The sequence below is a fragment of the Sinohyriopsis cumingii genome, chromosome 10 (assembly GCF_028554795.1).
Source record: "Sinohyriopsis cumingii isolate HCF-2022 chromosome 10, ASM2855479v2, whole genome shotgun sequence".
In the NCBI taxonomy this organism is placed as follows: domain Eukaryota; kingdom Metazoa; phylum Mollusca; class Bivalvia; order Unionida; family Unionidae; genus Sinohyriopsis; species Sinohyriopsis cumingii.
The window spans coordinates 44,411,843-44,434,644 of NC_142970.1; the positions used below are offsets into that span (position 1 = coordinate 44,411,843).

Below are 22,802 nucleotides of genomic sequence, written 5' to 3' on the forward strand. Positions count from 1 at the left end.
AAAATGACAAAGACTTACTGAAAAAATCTGTACTCTTATGAAAGTTTATTATATGCCTTGTTTTTTATTTGACAAACTTAATGTAAATGTGTAATCTTATTCAAGTGTATTATATGTCTTGTATTTAATTTGACAAAGACCAATGTAAATGTAAATGTGTCATCTTATAAATGTGTAATCTTATAAATGTGTAATCTTATAAATGTGTAGTGCATGATCTATATTTAATTTGACAAAGACCTATTGTATATGTGAAATCTGTCAAAAGTGTATTGCATGCCTTGCACTTAATTTGAAAATGATTTGTTGTAAATGTGTAAACATACAAATGTGTATTACATGCCTTGAATCTAATATGACAAATGCTTACTGTAGCTATAGACTATATTTGTTCACATTTCTCACTTATTATGTAAATGTGAGAAAAACAAGTATTTATTGAAAGAAAAGGGAGCCGTGTTGTATAAAAGTCTCATATTTCAAATATACTGATCTGTTCGAAGTTTCTACATATTGTATGCATGTAGCATGTATTTACTGATATAAATGGGTTTCTTGTAATTACTGATATAAACGGGTTTCATGTAATTACTGATATGAGTTTAATGTAAATACTGATATAAATGGGTTTCATGTAATTACTGATATAAATGAGATTAATGTAATTACTGATATAAATGAGTTTCATGCATTCACTGACATAAATGAGTTTAATGTAATTACTGATATAAATGAGTTTCATGTAATTACTGATATGAGTTTAATGTAATTACTGATATAAATGAGTTTAATATAATTACTGGCATAAATTAGTTTTATGTAATTATTGACATAAATGAGTTTCATTTAATTACTGCCATGTGATAACTTCATATAATTACTGATGTAAAAGAGGTTATACAATCATGCAAGTCAATTATTATAAGTTAAATAATCGATTCTTATCATGTTAAAACTCTTAAAACTGTTGGACACTCATGGGTGTTTCAAATGAATGTTAAAGCACTGTGTTGGACATTCATGGATACGGTAAATGAGTGTTAAAGCACTGTATTGGACACTCATGGATACTGTAAATGAGTGTTAAAGCACTGTGTTGGACACTCATGGATACTGCAAATGAGTGTTAAAGCATTGTGTTTGATACTCATGGATGTTGTAAATGAGTGTTAAAGCACTGTGTTGGACACTCATGGATATCGTATATGAGTGTTAAAGTGCTGTGGACATACACGAAAAGTTCATAAGCAAAACTTTGGGGAAAATACATCTCTGTTTCATATTTGTACAAGAATCTGCTTAACATTGCTGGAATAGAAGCCATAGATTTATGACTTATGTCTCCCAGATTTGTTTTCAGGACCCATATTAAGGTCAAAGAGAACCCCCATCTGTATACAAATATCATACAAATATCAACTAGGACATCTGTTTCCAGGACCCATGTATTTAGGGTCAAACAGAACCCCCATCGGTATACAAATACCATACAAATATGGACCAGAACATGACTGTGCTAATAATAGCAGATATAGTATGATCTATTGGCCAAAACATAATGTCTTTGCACTATAACAGTACAGCAGCCAAGCAAGCAATTCAACATGCCTATTTGACTGGGAAACATCTGCTGTCAACAGCAGACATTGATGCAAAAACAATATGGTGTATGTTCAATAGTAGCAGCAGTCTCATACATTGTTGACACTGATTAGCATTATATATATATATATATATATATATATATATATATATATATATATATATATGTGTGTGTGTGTGTGGGGTCATCTTAATTAGAATAATACACCACATGCTGATATGTATCTTCTCCAACATAGGCATCACAGAACATTCACTGACTGCATGTGTAAGGTACTGGCCAATTGATTTTCTGGTGGGGGGGGTTTGCTATTAAGCTATTTTCTTTTTTTTTTGTATTATAATGATTAAATTTACTTCAAATAACAGGATGGATTAATGTTCTTGTAAATCAGATCAAGATATCTGTTCCAGTTATTGATTGATGGTTTTATCTTTTAAAGACAGATGCCAACTAAAGACAAATACAATGTTGGTCCCATATATAATTGCTGTATCCTGTGGTAAACATCACAGTATATTCAGAAATACTGTTGTACAATGCATAATTTGCTTTATCCTGTGGTAAATATCGCAATATATTGAGAAATACTTTTGTACAAAATAGTGTGATATCCAGCTCAACAAGGTGGGGGCTTAATGTGACTGGTGGTCAGCTACATAACGTGGAAATATCAGAACAAAGCCTGACAGTTTTATCCATTTTGCCTTGAACCTATTAAAAGGACACCAAGAAATTGGTCTGTGAATTAAACTCAAGAATAAATGATAAATAAAGTATAGAAAACCTAATTACCAACAGATAGATAGTTCTCCATCATGTATAGAAAAAACATGTATTTACATACCCTCCTGTCATGTTTGTCTGTGTGTGTGTGTGTGTGATTTGGATTTCTGATGTAGCTTTAACAATTGTTCAGTCATATCGCTACGATATATGCAGAGTGGCAGTTTATAGTGATGTCTAGGACTGGATCATCATGCCATAGACATGTAGGATGATATTCCACCCAGTCACATTATCCTGACACCAGGCCGACCAGTCCTCTTAATGCTGAGTGCCAAGCGAGTCAGCTGTTAGTACCATTTTTATAAGTCTTTGCTATGACTCAGCCGGGGATCCGACCCACGTTCTCCAGCATCTGAGCAGACGCTCTAAAAACTAGACCACCCTAGCAGTCGCGTATCCTGTTTGTACCCCCCTACCGGTTTTAAATAAAAATGCACAAAATTTGGTGATTTCATCCATTAATTTATAAGTTCTAACTCGATTGGTGCCATTTCTTTGCGTTTCAGAACGAATGAAGTTCTCAATGTAAACAAACAGAAAGACTGCTCATTATCCTTGTCTTGTTTCAACATCAGTCCATTTCAGTAATAACTATGCAATGTCTACTTATAATATTTCTAAAACAAACTGAACAAATAATAAGGAAAAACTACTATATACATGTGTTCAAAAATATGTGAATTCCTAAGATGGTGAATGGAATCAAAACACAGACTTGCTCATGTAAATATGGTGACCTTGTTAATAAAATAACTCGAATTGGATTAGAATCCATACTTTGTTTCAGTGACTTTAAAGTAAGTTTCTTCATTATAAGACTATTGTAAATAAATAATCGCGCATAATCCGAATTTTGGAAAAAAATAAAGCCTGGAAGGAGGATGGTTGTTGCTGTTGTTGTTGTGGGGTTTAACGCCATTTTTCAGCACACGATATGCTATGCATGGTGTCCAGTATTAATGGTGGATGAAGAACCCGGAAAACCCGAGGAAGAACTACTGACCCACGAGAAGCTACTGGCAAACTTTCTCACATACCCACATTAGCCGAATCCTGGACTCGAACCCAAGCAGACAGCAGAGATGGCAACGATCCGTAACAGAGAGCGCTTTAGACCACTCGGCCACTCGGGGCTCCGGAAGGAGGAGGGTCAGCTTATCTGCGGGTCTGAACAATTTTAAAGCTTTTTTGTCTCGATTACTGGTATTTATTGTTATTATCGATCGCCTAATAAAGCCACATGGCTCATATGATATGTGCTGTCGTGAAGTGAAACAAATATTTTTTTTCTAACTTAACTGGTAGGATAATGAATGGAACATGGATTATAGTACTTGACGTCTATTTGACAGACGTCCATTCACTAGTAAATACATCCATACACGTTATGTGTTTCTGTATTCCCCAAATGTATGTTGCTTGCTTAATTTTATAAAAAGAATTTTGAATTGAAAATTTATTTAGAAATATTTTGGTTAGGGTATTTCTACGGTTCCCTAGTGTTTCTATAGGGTTGTTCATCCAGGTGAGGTTTCTCACATACTCGGAAATCCTTCCCTAGTTTCCACAGTTGCTATGTATATGTGCTATATTGTGTGTATGCTCTATATTGTTTTAGTGTTGGGACAGCATTCAGATATCAGATTTTTTACCCAGTTGTCCTGTCATTCATTGGATATAATCTCCATTGATGTATGTTTAAATTTTTATCTCGATTTCGAATTTTGGCAAGTAGAACGGTGTAATAATTATGATAATAAATTAAAATCCTTTGTGTTTTATGTGAGTGCTTTCTGTGTCATTTCCTCGCATTATTTAAACGAGATTGACTGTTCTCGAAATGGGTTCATACTTTCTTTCTCCCATCTCGAGCAGGTCATCTCTTATTTATGTAACAGCCAAAGTTACCAAAATATTTTAAAGTATCCCTCGAGAGAGAGGTTTAGTAGACAATACAGTACGGGAAAAGGTAGAAGAGGTAGAAGATACTTAGAAATTAAAATCCTACTTCCTTATATCCTAACCCTTGTTTCGTGTGTGCCTGTTAAGTGTTCTATATGGAAGGTTTCCAAGCTCTTTCATGGGCCTGTTCACTTCACGTGGCACCTTGTGACATAGCCCCAAGACATACTCGACCTGTACTTACCCTGTGTTCCTCCCTCTAAATTTCCTACGTTATGTTTCTTTTAAAATAAAGATATATAAATAATTTACACTAAATTTAGAAATTATGAAATAAAGGTAAGGCACTGTCCGCTGCGGGATCCAAGCCAGGGGTCAAGTATGAGGGAAAAGGTCCGCTTTCGTTAATCTAACCTTATGGGGTGATCTTCCCTTGCCCCTATCTCCCCTCTTCTTTTCACGCTTTCGTCAGCCCCGTCCAATAACAATTACCTCTCCACAAGCTTTCATCGTATCTATTATGAAATTTGTAATTTTTGTATAAAGTTTTCTTATCATAATTCCCGTCTAAGTATCGGATGTTTTGCGGTTTGTATATCTCTTTTTTACTTATTTCATTAATTATTTGCATTTTTTGAGTCTTCCTATTTTCGCACTGGAATATGGTGTGAACTTTGGTAAATGTGGGTTGCTTTTGCACAGTGGGCATTGAGGCGGTACTCTGACCATATGCCGCCTCACTGCTACCTCTCCTGTCAAACACGCATCATGCATGTATTTGAAGAAGAGGCTTTGTATTTTAATGCAGATTAGTTTTATCCAGTGCCCCCGAGCCCTTTTCCAGTTTACATGCATTTTCTCCATCTCTACATTGCTTTTTATCTTACAAATAATGTCTTCTCTTATCCATTTGTAGGTGTTTTTTTCCATCAGATTCCCAAAGTTCTTTTTTGTCTCTATATTTAAGTGATAGGTCTTTGATACTCCTAAATCTTCTTGGTATTTCTAGTTGTTTCATTAGTTTATTATTTTGATATATGTCTTTTTTATGTTTCATTGAAAACCCAAACCAATATATATATACAACCCCTCCCATGGTAGTTTTGGCTCTGTTTGTTACCTTTTAAACCTGTTAATTATATTTGCACATTTAATAATTAAGGGACTAGGTATTGCTAGCCCCCCCCCCCCATTCTCTTGCTCTATAAATTGTTTCCTTGTTAACATTGTGGGCTTTTAAATACCATACATAATCAATAATACAGCTATCACTTTTGTGCAGTGTCTCATTTTTAATGTCTATAGATTTTAAAATATAATTAATATTAGCATACATGTATGTTTTGGCCACCTGGGCCCGTTCCATGAGGCATAGTGGCATAAGCACTCAGATGTTCACATTTTCATTTATTTTAATTTTGATTTGGTTACAGTTTTCCTTTTCTTCATCTTTACCAAAGTATATTCCTAAAGCTTTAACCTTTACCTTAATTTGTTGTGGTGGTAACCCAAAGTTGTTCCCCTGCCACTTCCCTATTTTTAAAATTTCCATTTTGTCATGGTTGATTTGGGATCCTGACGCCTTACTGAATTCTTCGAATTCCTTTACAAGGTGCTTAAAGGAATTGGGATCCTTGATAAAGTTTGTGCAATCGTCTGCATGCTGTAGCATTTTCACCTCTTCTCTGATGTTTAGAACTTTCAATTTTGTTGTTTAGTCTTATTTTTATACTTAGGATTTCTGTTGCAATTACATATTGCATTGATAGGGGGCATCCTTGCCTCACAGATCTTTTAATATCAAATTTACCTGTATTGGCTCCATTTACCTGTACTCTTGAAGTTATTCCGCTGTACAGGATTTTTGTCCATTTTTGGAAATTTTTTCCAAATTCAAATTTCTCCAAGACCTTCTGTTTATAGTTGTGTTCAAATCTATCAAAGGCTTTTTCCTGGTCGAAAAGTAGCATACCCCCTTTCTGTCCAGAATCATTTATAAAGTCTATTATAATTGTCTTAATGCTTAAAATATTATTTTGAATTTCCCTCCCTTTTGCCACACATGTCTGATTTCTCTTGATTATTTTATCCATTCCTTTTTTTTACGTGGTCTGCTAATATCTTACTTAATATCTTATAGTCTGTATTTAGGAGGGAGATGGGCCTACACTTTTTTTAAAAATCTTCCCTATCTCCTTTCCCTTTATATATCAATATGATTGTCCCCTCCCTCATACTGCTTGTCATTGTATCATTTCTTAGTAATATATTAGTATACAACCATTCTAGTATGGGCAACAACTCGCCACAAAACTTGAAATATAATTCCGCGGTGAGACCATCTCTACCTGGTGATTTCCCTTTAGGTACATTGTTAATTACACTTGTAATTTCATGTGTCGAGATGAAATCATCACATACGTTTTTATGATCTGATGATATCTCGCATTCTATTCCTTGTAAATATTCATCTATCGTAGTGTTGTCTATTTCTTGAGATTGGTATAATTTGGTGTAGTATTCCTTAATGTGATCTAAAATTTTATTTTTATCGGATGTTTTCTTGTTATTTCCTAGTTTTAAACTGTCTTAACAAAATTCCCCTCCCCTCCTCAATTCTTCTCTTTTATACAGTCCATCTGCTTTTTTAAAATAAATTTGAGTAAATTTCCCAGCTTTTAGTTCTCTTCCTTTTCTTTCATCCTCCAATATATTACTTAACTTCTCTCTTAAAATGTTTTCTCTTTCTGGCATCATACCCTTTTTAAAAAATAATTTTCAATTCCTTCTTTTTCCATTTTAATTATATCCTTATTCTTGAGAATATAATTGCTTTCCTTTTAAATTTTTTCTTTAAATTATCCCATTCTTCAATTATGTCACGGTTCCCCTTGTTTCTAAAATTTTTATATCCTCTTTAATTTCCTTACTGAATTTTGGCTCTTCTAAAATGTTATTATTAAATTTCCATTTCCCCTTACCCCATTTAGTTCTACTTTTAATCTCTAAGTCCAAGTAAATAAGTTTATGATCTGATATTTTATAATTAAATATACCTGTATTTTTATACATATTTTTCTCAAAGTGTGTTGCAAAAAATTTGTCCAATCTGCTCCCATTTCCTATTTTGGATTCATATGTAAATTCCCTTTTAAGCATGTTCAATTTCATATATATATATATATATATAAATAAATTTATTAATAGAGATAAACAGTTTTAGTAACATTTATATTATGTGTAGTGCACACTAATTAGTAGTATAGAAAATAAATAAATAGAAAAGAGAATGTAAAGAAGAACAAAATAAAGATAAAACATTAATAAATAAAAATAAAATTAGATAAACACATAAAATATATGTACTAATATAATTTGTTCAGCTATTAAGTATGTTATTAGAACTCAATTTATATAATAAAAAATATGTATAAAAATATGGTGTTCATAATGCTTGCTATGAAGTATTTTATAAATAATTAAATACTTTGTAAAGAAACTTCATTTACAACTGCAATTTCATTTTTATAGAGTTAGTATACTTATTTTTATGTTATTAGATTCTACTTTTACCAATTAAATTATTTTTGCAAAGTTGAATAATCATATCTAATTATACACAAGGGACATAATTCAGAAGAAAAAAAAATGTCACTTAATGTCATATAGTGTTTTTGAATTTAGACCTTTTGGATATACCATATTAAGACGGTGAATCCAATAGGTTTCCTTTAGTAGACGTTCCATTTCAGGATCAGTTTTAACAATAGGTTGGAAGGAGAAATCTTGCAATGTATGGGAATTTTTGTTAAAATGTGCGGCAACATGAGATGAAAATGATTGATCGATATAATTTTTTATATCTGATCTGTGTTGGTTCATACGTTTAGATAGTTGTTGACTGGTTTGTCCAACATATTGGATGCCACATTTTTTGCATGTTATCAAATAAATAACATTTGATGTTGCACAATTAATATCACAACGCATATTAAAAGTTTCTTTCATATTATTACTATTGAAAGAAGTATTTTCATTAATAAATGAACAGTGTGAACATCTAGGTCTATTACATTTAGTTGATGATCCTATTTTATATGATGGTTTTTCTAATTTAGAATTAGTTAGGAAATCTTTAAGATTTTTAGTCCTTTTATAAGCAAGTGTAGGTTTGCTTTCGTGTAGCGATTTAACACTTGATTTACATGATAAGTTTAATAAATCCCAATATTTATTGATAATTTTACCTATATTAGGCAAACTTGGATTATATTCAATAACAAAAGGAACGATATCTTCATTTTTACTTTTGATTTTATATTGTAAAGAATCAAGCTGTGTAAGAGAAGATACATTTCGGAAAGCAGTATTAATGATATCAATGGGGTAGTTTCTATTTAGAAAATGTTGACCTAGCTCTGTCAAAGATGATTTAAAAACAGCATCATCCGAAATAATTCTTCTGTATCTTTTTGCTTGACTATATGGTATCCCATTTTTACATAATGATATGTAAAAACCTCTAATACCTTTTGCCTCTAATAAGTGTGCATTACACATAATATAAATGTTACTAAAACTGTTTATCTCTATTAATAAACTTTTATGTAGTTATCAGTAGAGATATATGTATCTTTAAGATCCAGTTTTATATATTTATATGTATTAAGATATCATTAATCTTTGCTGTATATGCACATCTCCATGTAAATTATTCGTTAAAGTATAAGATGATTATGTTAAAAATGTAAGCTATGACGTCATCTTGTTTATGTCATATTGTTTATTTCATTCATCACTAAGAAACAACATATTTAATGACGTAAGCAAGATATTGAATTCAGTCTGATGAAGCATTAAAGCGAAACCGGTCACACATTCTACATGTTGGTGTTGTTTATTTTATATATATATATATATATATATATATGATTTTTTTAAAATAAAATCCATTTCAGGTCTAAATCTCATGTCATTTGTTGTTAAGGACCCTATTATATCAGTGGAATCCCCCACCCAATTGAAATCTCCCCCTAAAACAAGATCCTCCATAGTATATTTCTCTAAGTAATTTGATAGTTTTTCTACAAATTGCTGTTTTTGGTACTTATTTGCTGGTATATAAACATTAATAAAATGTACACTTTTGATAACTATATGTAGTAACCTCCCTTTAAAAAATTATCACTCCTCTCTTCTCTCCCATTTACACCCTTTTTAACTATTTATCACTACCGCCACCACCCCTCTTGTGTCTTTTCTAACATAATTATTTAAAATCACAATCCCATTCATTTTCTCTTCACATAAGGATATTAAGTCTTTTGTGAAACCATTGTTTGACTCTTTTATGAAAATCATTATATTGGGTTATAGTGCTTAAAATTAAAATTGTATCCCTATTAATTCCATTAACGTTTATTGACAAAAGATGGATGTTTTTTCCTTCCATTTTTGTCGTTTCCCCAGGTTGCTGCTATTTTGGTTGTATGTACATTATAATTTAGTGTGATAAATGCTAGATATGTTAAATAATGGTTTAAGTATTTCCGGTTAGTTAATTAGTTTAAATCTATGAGTGGGGGGGGGGGGGCACTCGGTCTCCCCCTGTTATGCTTTCTGTTGGTGTTTCTAACGTTTCTTCGTCAGTTTTATTTGTTTGATCAGTCAAGTTCTCAGCTTCCATTTCGGTCTCCATTTCCATTCCTCTGTCCGTAGCACTGTCGTATTCCGTCCCTGTTTCAAAGTCTTCACTGTTGCTGTCATTTCCATTGTTGCTTTCATCCATTGTTTTTTCGTCACTGCTCATATTGTTAGATCCATCACTGTGTTTCAGTCTTTTCTTTTTCATCCTTAATTTCATTAGGTTGGCTTCATTTCTAGCATGTGCAGTTTTCGGGGTGTCATCTTTTTACTCATCAAGAGTTCCCTCTTGTGATGATGGAGACCCCGATGCAGCTTTCATCTTTCTCAATTTTTTGTTAGGTAAGGGTGTGGAGCATGTTAAAGGGGCCAGATCAGACATATCTGTCTTTTCATCATCCTCCCCCCTTCTACTCCTCCTCCTGTATGGTTTCTCCCTCCTCCTGTAGGATTGTGTATTTGTTACTTGTTGTCACAGTTTCTTTACCAGGGGTCTTCATTTTCCCTGTATTATTTGGACTAAAAAATTGACCCCACTCCTGATCTATTTGAGATTCATCTACAATTGTGACGTTTTGGTCCTATTGTGTTGTTGGTGTTGCCTATATTTGCTCTTCCCCTTGTTTAGTAACTTCTTGTACAGTGTTCGTTCTTTCCTTTCTAATCTGCTCTGTTGATCTGATCAATTTCAATCGTTTTGGGGGACATATTGTTGCTTGGTTCAGCCTTACTTGCATATGTTGCTGCAGCTGTCGCTGTTTGTTGCTAAGCAGGCTGGTGCTGTTTGGAAACATTTGGGGCATTTCCTATCATTTTCACTTCCCCTATACCAGCTCTTCAAACGAAACCCCATTACATAAAAGAAGGTAGGTAACTTCTTGGCTTCTTCTTTTGTCATAATCAAGATCCGCACCCCAGACAGTTGCCATTTTGTGCGTGGTTACTATTGCCTTCAGTCTGTTTTCTACTTTCCTTACTAACTCTCGAGTTTCTACTTCTAGGGGGAGTCCTGACACATGTACTCCTACTAACTTCGCCTCTATATCCGTAGTAAAGAGAGGGGGCTCCCTAATTTGGGCCACCACACCTTTAACCTCTATAGAGTTAACTGTCAGTAATTGTGTGTCATATTGGCGGGGATATAACTTATACTTCTTGTATCCCATATTTTGCAAGCCTTCTATCTTTCTTATATCTATCCCCATTGCATTTAATACTAAGAGTATTTCCCCCTGCCTGGGGACATTTGGTGCTGAGTCAAAGTCTAAATCTTTGCATCCTAGGAGATGGTATTCCCTGAACACCGTATCTAATACCTGGGTTTTAATATCTACTTATTTTATCTCTTTGGGCCGACTTGATAATTCCCAGCTCCTGCTTTGACTGAGTAATTCTCACTACGTGGGTCTCACACCATTATACATTTCCCTCACTCTTAAAACTGAACTATCTAATTCAGAGGGCAGTTAATCCCTCTAGACATGCGCATGTAATAAAGAAAAATTCTGTCGAAAATCACAATAGACTAAAACCCCTTTGGAGATCAAGTCTCTAAATACAAAAATTGCAAATAATGATTAAAAGACAAAAATACATTGAAAAAATCCCACAAGGGGAAAAAAGGAACAAATGAAACAAATGGTGTAAAGGTGCAAAGGTGCTTACAGTTAGATGTGATCAATCTCCACATTTCCTGGTTTGCTTTGTACGTGCCATTGCAACAACAGACTTTACTTCTCAACAAGTAGTATAAGAATTAATTACAGACTTAAAGTATGTAAATTAATGTTATTTGAGCCACTGGTGGTATGTGTATTTTCCAAAAGAACTGCCATATTAGTAACCTCTTAGGCAAGTATTTAACCCTCAGCTAATCAGTAATCATTAAACTCTACGGTACCATAGAAAGGCACGCCAGCTTATTTCAGTGTAAATATGAAAAGAATCTACATTAATGAAGGTATTTATGACACAAACATTTTGGTATCGAGACTAGAAACTTTGGTTTCTGCTCAAAGTACGATAGTCTTAAAGGAACAATAGCGAGATGCTCCATAGGGGCTTGTTGTGTGCATGTTTAGAAAGGGTAAATAACAGGCAAGTAGCAATATACAAGCCTGCATGAATAATTGTAAAAAATATAATTTGTGGGATTTCTTTGAGAGGTGTTTTAGAAGTAAATGGCAGCCACAATTTATCTTCTACTGTTGTTTAGTTGCTTGTAAAGCAAACTGGTTTGTTAGCAGAAGAGTGCTACAAGGTAACTACTGGTATGCTTAATCTGTGGTAAATGCCTCAGGGATAATGGCTTTGTTTTGTTGCACAATGCCAATGACTTTACTAATACATATCGACTCTCAGATGTATTGTTTAATGAGATAAGGTAGTGGACAATGGTTTCTGCTTAAAGTTATAACTGTCACAATACTTGAACAATGTCCACACTGAAACCAATCATATTTGGTCCACTGAATTACACAACCCATAGTTTTAAAAAAACACAAAAAAAAACCAATAATAAATAATTATCCAATACAAATTGATAACCAACCATTTAAAAAAAATTACAGGATAAGGTATAAATGGTATACAACCACTATACGAAATTAGTTCAGTTTAATCTTTCAAGAAGTTTATATTCAATACGATAAAATGAATAGTGTTGGAAGTAACAGAAAGAGTTCTGCTTATGATGCAGCATTCAAACTTAAAGTTACTGAATATGCAGAAGCAAATAACAACTGTGCTACAGCACGCGAATTTTGTGTGAATGAGAAGCAAGTACGGGAATGGTGGAAAAGCAAAGCAGCATTAGAAAAAATTCCAAGAATCAAGAAGGCTCGTCGGACTGGGATCGCCTCTTTCCCTGAATTGGAGAAAGAACTCAGTGATTTTGTAAGTAAATGTCGACAAAATGGATACATTGTCACACGAACTGCAATTCGTCTGTGTGCTGATGACAAATATAAGATGACAGATTCAAAACGTGTTGCATCAGCTGGTTGGTGTTCTCATTTTATGAACCAGCATGGTTTCTGTATCAGGCAGCGAACGAAGATAACACATTTGCTACCAAAAGACTTGGAAGAAAAAATGGAATCATTTCAGCAGTTCATCATTAAACACAGAAAGGAGTGCTCGTTCGAACTATCACAAATCGGAAATATGGATGAGACGCCTATGACCTTTGACTTACCAAGCAATAAAACAGTCAATGCTGTTGGAGAAGAAAACTGTTCTGATAAAATCGACAGGCCATGAAAAAACAAATTTCACGGTTGGTTTGGCCTGTTTCGTTGATGGATCAAAGCTGCCTCATGTCATCATTTTTAAAACGAAGACACTGCCTAAAAGCATGAAATTTCCTGCTGGTGTCATCATTCGTGCACATGAAAAGGGATGGATGGATGAAAGTGGAATGACTGAAAGGTTGGAGAAATTCTGGAACAAAAAACCAGGTGCACTTGTTCAGAAACCTTCAATGCTTGTCTGGGACATGTTTCGAGCACACAAGACAGATGAAGTCAAAAAGGCCGCAAGGAAATTAAAACAAGATTAGCTGTGATACAAGGAGGTTTAAAATCAGTGTACAACCTCTTGATGTCTGCCTTAACAAGCCATTTAAGGACAAGTTACAAAAATGCGATCCGAATGGGTTTGTTCGGGCGCTGTGAAGATGACAAAAGGTGGGAATTTAATGAGGCTGGAGACATCGACTTGGTCGCCAAGTGGGTCAGAGACGCATGGGACTCAATTTAATCGGAAATGATTGCAAAATCATTTCGAAAGTACTGTATCAGCAATGCCATGGATGGAACTGAGGATGATGCCATATTTGAATCCGACAATGACGAAGAGAATGAGGAGAACGACACACGATCGGATGACCATAATGACAATGACGACATATACGATGACAGCAGGCCCATAACAAAAGCAGAGTTTTATGAACTGTTTGGCAATTCCGATACCGAGCCAGCTTTTGAAGGATTCTAAAAGTGATAGAACTTTTATAATTCATGATTTTAGAATGGGGATTTTTTTATTGCAATTAAGACTTAACATTGAAGATAAATTGTTTTTTTTAAAACATAAATTTGCGTTCTTACTTTCATTTTCGTTAAGTTTGATGATAATATGTATGTTAGTAAAGTGATTTCCTAATTAAATGTATTTAGAAATCACTTTGTGCATCTTGTGATGTAGTCTAGAACTTATAGGTCGGCTTATACGCGAGACATGCACTTTTTAATATTTTTATCTATTCAGCTAATGGGTCGGCTTATACGCGAATAGGCTTATACTCGAGTATATATGGTATTTCAGTCATTCAAAAAACTTGGCTTAATCACTAAAACCTGTCTAAACACACCTTTTTAGTGCCTATTTTAACTGTTTGAATATTAAATGAATTTCTCAGAAAGGTTGATTGGGATAAAATGTCATACCTTGTTGGCACACTTAACCAAGGTAAAAATAAAACATTTTCTGGACATTCTGCGACACACTTTTGTGGTACACATAATACGGACTTGAAGAACACAATGAAGTTCTATCTGCATCAGGTTTAAACAAACCCTGATTTTAATTTCTACTTTTACCATAACTTTAGCATGATTAATCTGACCAGATACCAATGTATGTAGTAGCACTAAGCATGATTAAGCTGACCAGATACCAATGTCTGTAGTAACACTAAGCATGATTAAGCTGACCAGATACCAATGTCTGTAGTAACACTAAGCATGATTAAGCTGACCAGATACCAATGTCTGTAGTAGCATTAAGCATGATTAAACTGATCAGATACCAATGTATGTAGTAACACTAAGCATGATTAAGCTGACCAGATACCAATGTATGTAGTAACATTAAGCATAAAAAGTGTCAGTCAAATCCACTGCAATCATAAGTATTATTTTCATGCTTTATACTTGTCTTTATTGTTTCCTGTTATATTTCAAAAATTTCTTCCAGTCATTCAAATAGAGAGGGGAAATTCTTGAATACAATCAGCCATATAATTATGTGTATGCTTGAATAGCATTATATTTATATATTACCAATCCAAATCACAGGTGTGTTGTGATATGTTGCATACGAAGTGAACTAACACACAGGTAAACTATCTGATACATGCATCAATTAAGAAATACTTACAATTTCCTGTACAATCTGTGTGGATGTCTCCTCAAAGGCAGTATTTCCTTCATCACTCATTAGAACTTCTGTAGCTTTATGATCTACAAATGTAAAAATAACATGCCATCTTCCACCACAACAATGAATGAGGATATTTGTTAAATTAATTATAAATCAATGACTACAGTTAAATTTTTAAATTTAAATGGCAGCAAACAAATATTTCAAAGCTATCCAGCAAAGAACAGGGATAAAATTACTGTTATCTCCCTTAGGCCCAACCCTTCACAGCAGTTTGAAAACCTGACCATTACTTTGGATAAGCTGAATTCGAATTCCTCTTCAATTTTCAACCTTGAAATGTGAGCAACTGCTGTGTCTTGCACTATGCGATGCCAAATCAGTAGGACCACCAGAAAGGCACACATACACAGTCAACTTTATTAATGGCCAGGGTATCAATGTCTTTCTTCCTAACATTAACATGACTAAACAAGCCAAAGTGTGCCCATCTAATACCATCCTGTTACTCTATGAAGTTGTTCCCATGCCAATCCCGATGAGGTGGGAATGCTCTCATTGCAATGAACTCCATAATCCATGGATTACACTACAACTTTCGATTCTGACCAAAAATCATTTGAAATGCTACAAACCTCACAACGACACAAAAGTTAGTCCATGCTGTCTGCCTCTACCAACCTCCTCTACTCAGAAAATAAGCTGAATGAATATATTTTACCTCCTGAAGTATGGAAATTCAAAAGGTGGCAGCACATTTATTCTTGGAGATTTCAAGTTTCAATTGCACTGTTCTTGAAACCCATACAAATCAAAACTAGTCTATTTACATTTACAACATCAAACAGTCAATTAGCCAAATCACCCATAAACATAAACAAGGTCACATTTTAGAGTGGATTCTTAAAGACTGGATGATAATATTGTACAGACTAAACTGGTGTCCATGAACTTTAACATATCACCTTCGCATCAAATGCCATTTAAACATATCTGTAAATCCTGTTTGGTTAAGTGATATGACTTCATACTTAATGCCAGTTGACTATGAATTTAATAGGAATGGTCAGTTGAGTCAATTGGTTAGCCACCCCACCAGTCTGAAGTAACAGACTTCTGTAAAAGTACATGGCGTCTTCATTTGGATGGACCGACTTGTGGTACAGTTAGTACTGCCAGCTTGCTATGTGGTTTGTTTATGTGGATCAAATCATACACGGCTTATTCATATAAGACACTATGCTTTACAGTATATCTGGCTAGTGCGTTATGGTTCCCACAGGCTGTCTGTCCATCTGTACCATATGTTAATGCATACACACTCATGAGACTAATGAACGCTTGTGCTCTATTCAAGGACTGATCACTGTGTCCAGATCTTTCATGGCAGGTGGAGAGGACATCTTGACATCATCCATACAAGTAATCAATCACTCCACTGTATTCATGGAAACCATTTGTTTTGGTTCTGTTTCTGCATCTTAGGAGGATCACAAGGGCATATTGATATCATGAGACTAATCAATCTATCAGACACGAATAATGCTGCAATGCAAAATTAGCCTATTCCCTAAGTGAGTTGTTTTGTTAATGTATGTTACCTTACCAAGACCAAGAGTTACTATTATATAATGGTTACTATTATATAATGCACAGGAAGACCACAACCAAGATCTACAATTGTATAATGAACGGGAAGACCACGACCAAGACCTACCACTGTATAATGCATGGGACGACCACGACCAAGATCTACAATTATATAATGCACGGGAAAACCACAAGAAAGATCTAGAATTGAATAATGAACGGGAAGAACATGACCAATATATACAGTTGTATAATGCACGGGAAGACCAAGACGAAGATCTACAATTGTATAATGCAAGGGAAGGCCACGACCAAGATCTACAATTGTATAATGCAAGGGAAAGCCATGACCAAGATCTACAATTATATAATGCACAGGACGACCACGACCAAGATCTACAATCGCATAATGAACGGGAAGACCAAGACCAAGATCTACAATTTTATAATGCACTGGAAGACCACAACTAATACCTATGCTCAGTTTTGCAGCCCTGGCGCTGCTGTTCAAAACACTGGAATGGATATTTTCATGTGTGTACAAACGAGCAATTGAATGCATATATATGTCTTGTCTCCATACTCTATGGCCTTAAATATTTACACTACTCACGCTTGGTTGTCATCTCTTTAATAATGGGGGGGGGGGCACAAACAAGTGCAAACAAGAAATATATTTATACAAAATGAAATAAAATTGAATGTGTTATTGAAACAACTTAGAAGTCTAATAATTTATAAGTAGTGATAACTTTAAAACTATTAATTTCACCAGATTTTACAAAAATGTTGTATGCACCATATACAAACCTTATAACTTACTGTACTACTGAACAAGAAATGTGGATGATTAAATTTAAGTTAAAAACTTGGCCACTGAGCTGGTAGAATGGGAAGCTAACCTGTAAAAGTTGCTTCCCTTCTTCTACATAATATAGATAAATACATTTTTCATCTTTCTGGCAGGGCTGGATACATATGAGGCAGAATCTGTAGTTATTCATAATGTAATCTGATTATGTAATGTGTCTGACAGAAATAAGCATTCAATACTAACAACTGCATTCTAAAAACTGACATAAAAACCAATGACCTTGATTTAATCCTTTGTAATGCATACTAATGTACTTTCAATAAATGCCTTTGTAATCCGCAATGCCTAGGTTGAATGGCGTCTTCGTCCTTGTCTATAATTCTATCGGCTGATAATCATTTTCTGGGCTTGATTGTCATTATTGTCACTGGTGACAGCGATGATGATGATAAAAAAAGATGCCAGCAAATAGACTGTCTTGCAATTTACCTATTTTGTCAGAAAAGTAGGGTAGTGGTCACTAAGATCAACATTCATTACATCAGCATATGCCACACTGTCTGGCAGGTTGGTATAAATGTGGTCAAGAAGAGTCCTTAATATTTGTGTTAACCTTGTGGGTTGATTTGTGGTCAAGTTGTACCAGTATACTGATATTTACCAAGTTGTACATACATTGCCATAGAGTCGCACATACATTGCCATAGAGTTGTACATGCATTGTCATAGAATTATACAGACATTGCCATATAGTCATACAGACATTGCCATAGAGTTGTTTTGATATTGCCAGATTTTGATGGAGACAAAAGGGTCATTTCCATTCTCATGGAAATTCAGGCTGACACGAGAAGTATGGAGGGGAACAAGTCACTGTGAAAGGACTGACTTGCTGAGTTGATATACATATTTTAAAATTAGAAAATGTAAACTTGTTCAACAGCTTTAATTTGCTTTTGCCATTTCCATATTTGCTAAAAATCAGGTTGAAACCATTCTCCCTCTTTTAAGGTCAAGGCTTTCATGATCTGTCTTTTCTGTCACATGTATGGTTAAGACCAATTAGTAGTCATCATATAAACACTTCTTGTAAAATCTGACGTTGAGATGACTTTCTTTCAGAAGACGTGGTGACAAGATTTTCAGAAAAGCTGCCATGACAGCTATACTGGATATTATGGCATAATTGTGTCTTAGGACTAATTATATATCATTAGAAACCCTGTAGTAAAAATGTCATGTTAATATGACCATCCAATCAGTAGCACCATTCTCATTTAGCAACAACTTATGCCAGATGATGAATGTGTGGATACAGTTTCATAGCAATCCTCCATGATGAATGTGTGGATACAGTTTCATAGCAATCCTCCATGTAGTTTTCGGTGAGTAATAATAAGAAAACATGTGCTCATGGACAGATTACATGTCATCTTGTTGTTGATGTTGTTGTTGTGGGTGTAATGCCATTTTTAGCATATGATGGTAGCCAGTATAACTGATGGAGGATGAACCTAGGGAAACACATGTAAAAACATTTAAATTGCTACCTAAACAATTTGTAATCAAGAGTTTTTCTTAAAAAAGTGTACCATTTGTCAGTGAGTGTAATTGTTATATTATATGCACTTCAAAATACAAAATAGAATACCAAATATGGATTGATGCATATCAAAATAATGGATGTCTAATAAATGTTTTACAAACTACTGTATTCCCCCTGCTTTACTTTCATATATTGGTTGTATGCAACAAACTGTATTTATGTAAGTCACATAAATGTACCTAATATAGGCAGGCCTGTACAATTCTCAATTTGTTATACACAATTATGGTGAAGAACCTAAATTCATTGAGTCTTATACATGTAACAATATCATGTAGTCACCATTACCTTGTTTCTCATCTTCAGAGTCTTCAGGGGTTGGTCCAGATTCAGTGTCATCATGGTTTGGTCCAGATGGAGTCATTTCCGTCTTTACGCTTGACTGCCCTTTATCAACCTAGATGTCAAACAGAAATCACTGGTAAACTATGGCAAAACTTAATGTACAGAATCACAATGCTCTGGGATACAACCTCAGAGTTTGCATCAATAATTCCAGTTTTACTCATATAACTTGCTTGAAGCACATGCATTCAGTGGGAACTACAAAAAATCAACTGCAATTGGCAAATTCATTCCATGGCATTTACTTCTTAAGTTTTTAAACTGGATTCAACTGAATCGACTCATTTGTATTCTAAATAAGACACAGTTACCTAATTGCAGCTATGAAGAAATCTGATTGGCAGTGACAGATGGTAGTTTTAAAATGTATCTAGTGTTATCAATTGTCCAGGTTGGGGACTGTCATGGAAATACACTTGTGGAAGGTGAATAGAGACATTTTAATGTCAAATCAGTGCTGGAAAGAAGAGAAAAATAGCTTACCTATATTAATGGCTAAATGACTGACATGTATTCAGGTGCACAGTGAGCATGATTTTCCCATAATTCGTGTCTGAAAATGCCATAAACAATTCATGGGCCAGATTTGGCACACCTCACCAAAAAGAACTCTTTGTGTCAAGAACTGTCCCCATAGAGACCATTGAATTAAACCAAACCATTATTGTAGTGACACTAAAAAAGAGAAATAACTCTAAATTGTGTTTGTGATTGCCTTCCCTAGATGTATAATTTTAACCTTCACTTGGGCCATCTTGTGTTATGTTCTTATATGCAGCAATAACTAAGTTTCAAAAGTATGACAGTATCGAAGAATTTATATATACACTCCTAACAATAATATTGATGTTGAACTAAAGGTATTATTTACTGATACTTTGCAAATCCAGCCAATTTAATAACTAGTTACATTTTGGGAGTAAATTGCTTTTAATTGTTATGACAATCATCATTTTAAATATAAACATATTATCAGAAAATATGGCAAAAAAGATGGAATATTATGTAAAGAGTAGTTTCCTCTAATCAGAACTTTAAGTATGATCACAGTTATAGCATCACTATGTAAAGGTGGATTCAAAAACTGCTACATACTTTTTTCATAACAGCACAAAAGTGTTGATTTTCAACATAAATTCATGAGGAAATGTTCCTTTAAAAAACATTTTATACCACGTACTGAGTAGGCAGTTGTCATATAAAATATTGAAATACATGATCTCAAATATACTGTTAATGCATATCATACACTGCTATGCCTTCAATCAGCTGATTTCAGTCTCACGTGTTGTAGTCGTGCAGAAAGATTTTGAGATGACCCCTGGTAAAGGGAAATGACCCTTCTCCGTTGTCATATTTTGTAAATTAACGCAAGAGTGTCAAATACAATTACCTGATCAGACGGTCAACGATTGCATCCATATATACGGGTAATGTTGTCATTACAGGTGACAATTCCATAACTGTATGAAATTTGGTCCATTCCATCACAGTATTGTGTGTTTCAGCAACTTGCGATGTCACCAACAATAATTTCGTTTCAGATTAGCTGATTGTTTATTGCCCAACAATCCATGATTTGTTTACCACAAACTTGCACTTGCTAGCTTTCTTTATATCATAAATCTGAATAATTTATATGTGTCACCGTTTCAATAGCTCTTCAACGCCTCTGCGGCTTACATACAGTGTTGATATAACACATGCTGTATACTGAGCATGTATGCTTCTACAGTATTCCAAAACTACTCGAAATTCTAGATGAGAACACCATTCAGCATTGTTAACTAAATGTTGATTGGCTGACAGTACCGAAGTTTACATATCTTAAATTATCCTAACCAACAAGAGACCTCTTTACACCAAAATTTGTTTCACATTTGAAACTTAATAAGTTAAATTTAGACACAGGAAGTGCTTTCTTGCACTTTAGGACTCTTGTGTAGTTAAGATAAACAAAGATGGATTCTGATTCAGATATGAGCGAGTTTCAAGGTTTTAATGGAATTATTTAATGGATCAATCTTTAAAACTGAATCAGTTCTTGGTGTTAAGTCCAGTCTCAACACCAGATGCAAGAGATTTTAAAAACACCTGACGGGAATGCTTTAGGCATACTTAATGGATTGATGACATCGCTATGTTCGAGATCAACGAGTGTGATTCTGATGTTTATTGAACTATAGAGCTTAGACCATTAAACAGTGAGAAAATAATTCTTCAAAAAACAATTCTTATTTTTTTTCCTGAATGTTTGGTGGTAAAGGTTGTTAAATAAACAGTTATCCTGAGAAAATGGGGTAAGAAAAGCAAGACCCAAAATAATTCCAGCATAACGGAGATGTAGATATTTCTTGGAATCTACATTGTCATGAGTGCTATGCAGATACTCTATTGCCTGGATGGCATCCACATATTTTGAGATCTCGGGAATACCGGACATCATGACCAAAGAAACCTTTGATATAAGTAAGCACATATTTTCACGCCAATGGAACAAGTGTCAACCCACCCAGAGGCCAACCAGGACATGACAATATTTGCCAGACATGACCTTGTTATGTCAGAATCCTTGAGAAATGCATGGAACAGTATGACCATCAAAAATAGCAGTCAACTGATGAAGGCATTATTGCATATAAAGAAAGAGTATGACCATCCAAAATAGCAATCAGCTGATGAAGGCATTATTGCATATAAAGGAAGACAATCATTCAAGCAATACCTGCCAGGAAATCCACAACATTTAGCACATAAGTCTAGAAAGTACCTATCCCCAACACCACAAATTTAAGGTATATATATATATATATATATATATATATATATATATATATATATATATATATATATATATATAGACAGTTTCTTTTCAAGTCCCCAGTTTTTGGAAACTTTACATCAGCATGAATAGTTCTCCATAGTAGAGTCCAAGCAAATAGAAAATAAATGCCAAACATTTTTTTATATAAAAAAAAACTGGTTTAAAAAGCTGGGTGACAAAAAATTAGGCAAATGCAGAAGCTGGTCTGTGTTACCTGGCAAGATGAAAAAATTGTCCATAATTGTATTTTATTTAATAACATGGATCCCACAGAGCAGTTCTGTGTAACTCACAAGGAATTACTAGGAGGTGAAAGATAGTTCATGTTCAAAAGGTTGCATTTGATTATTAAGAAAACAATAGGGAAGTGGATACTGTAGACCATTAAGAAAACAATAGGGAAGTGGATACTGTAGACCATAAGAAAACAATAGGGAAGTGGATACTGTACACCATAAGAATACAATAGGGAAGTGGATACTGTAGACCATAAGAATACAATAGGGAAGTGGATACTGTAAAC

The 22,802-nt window shown here is 34.3% G+C and overlaps 1 protein-coding gene across 5 annotated transcripts in view; it reads right to left on the minus strand.

Annotated features, from left to right (window-relative positions):
- The window catches only part of LOC149789953 (uncharacterized), a 173,515-nt gene that overhangs the window by 36,412 nt on the left and 114,301 nt on the right, over positions 1–22,802 (minus strand). For 4 of the 5 annotated variants that reach the window (XM_089972031.1, XM_089972029.1, XM_089972030.1 and 1 more), the window contains 2 exons: positions 19,399–19,507; positions 15,098–15,180 (listed from right to left, as the gene is read on the minus strand). In XM_089972031.1, coding sequence (XP_089828157.1) covers positions 15,098–15,180; positions 19,399–19,507 — 192 coding nt within the window. Of the gene's footprint in view, positions 1–15,097; positions 15,181–19,398; positions 19,508–20,848; positions 21,184–22,802 lie in introns of those variants that run through there. The other variant, XM_089972033.1, reaches the window with a different exon arrangement.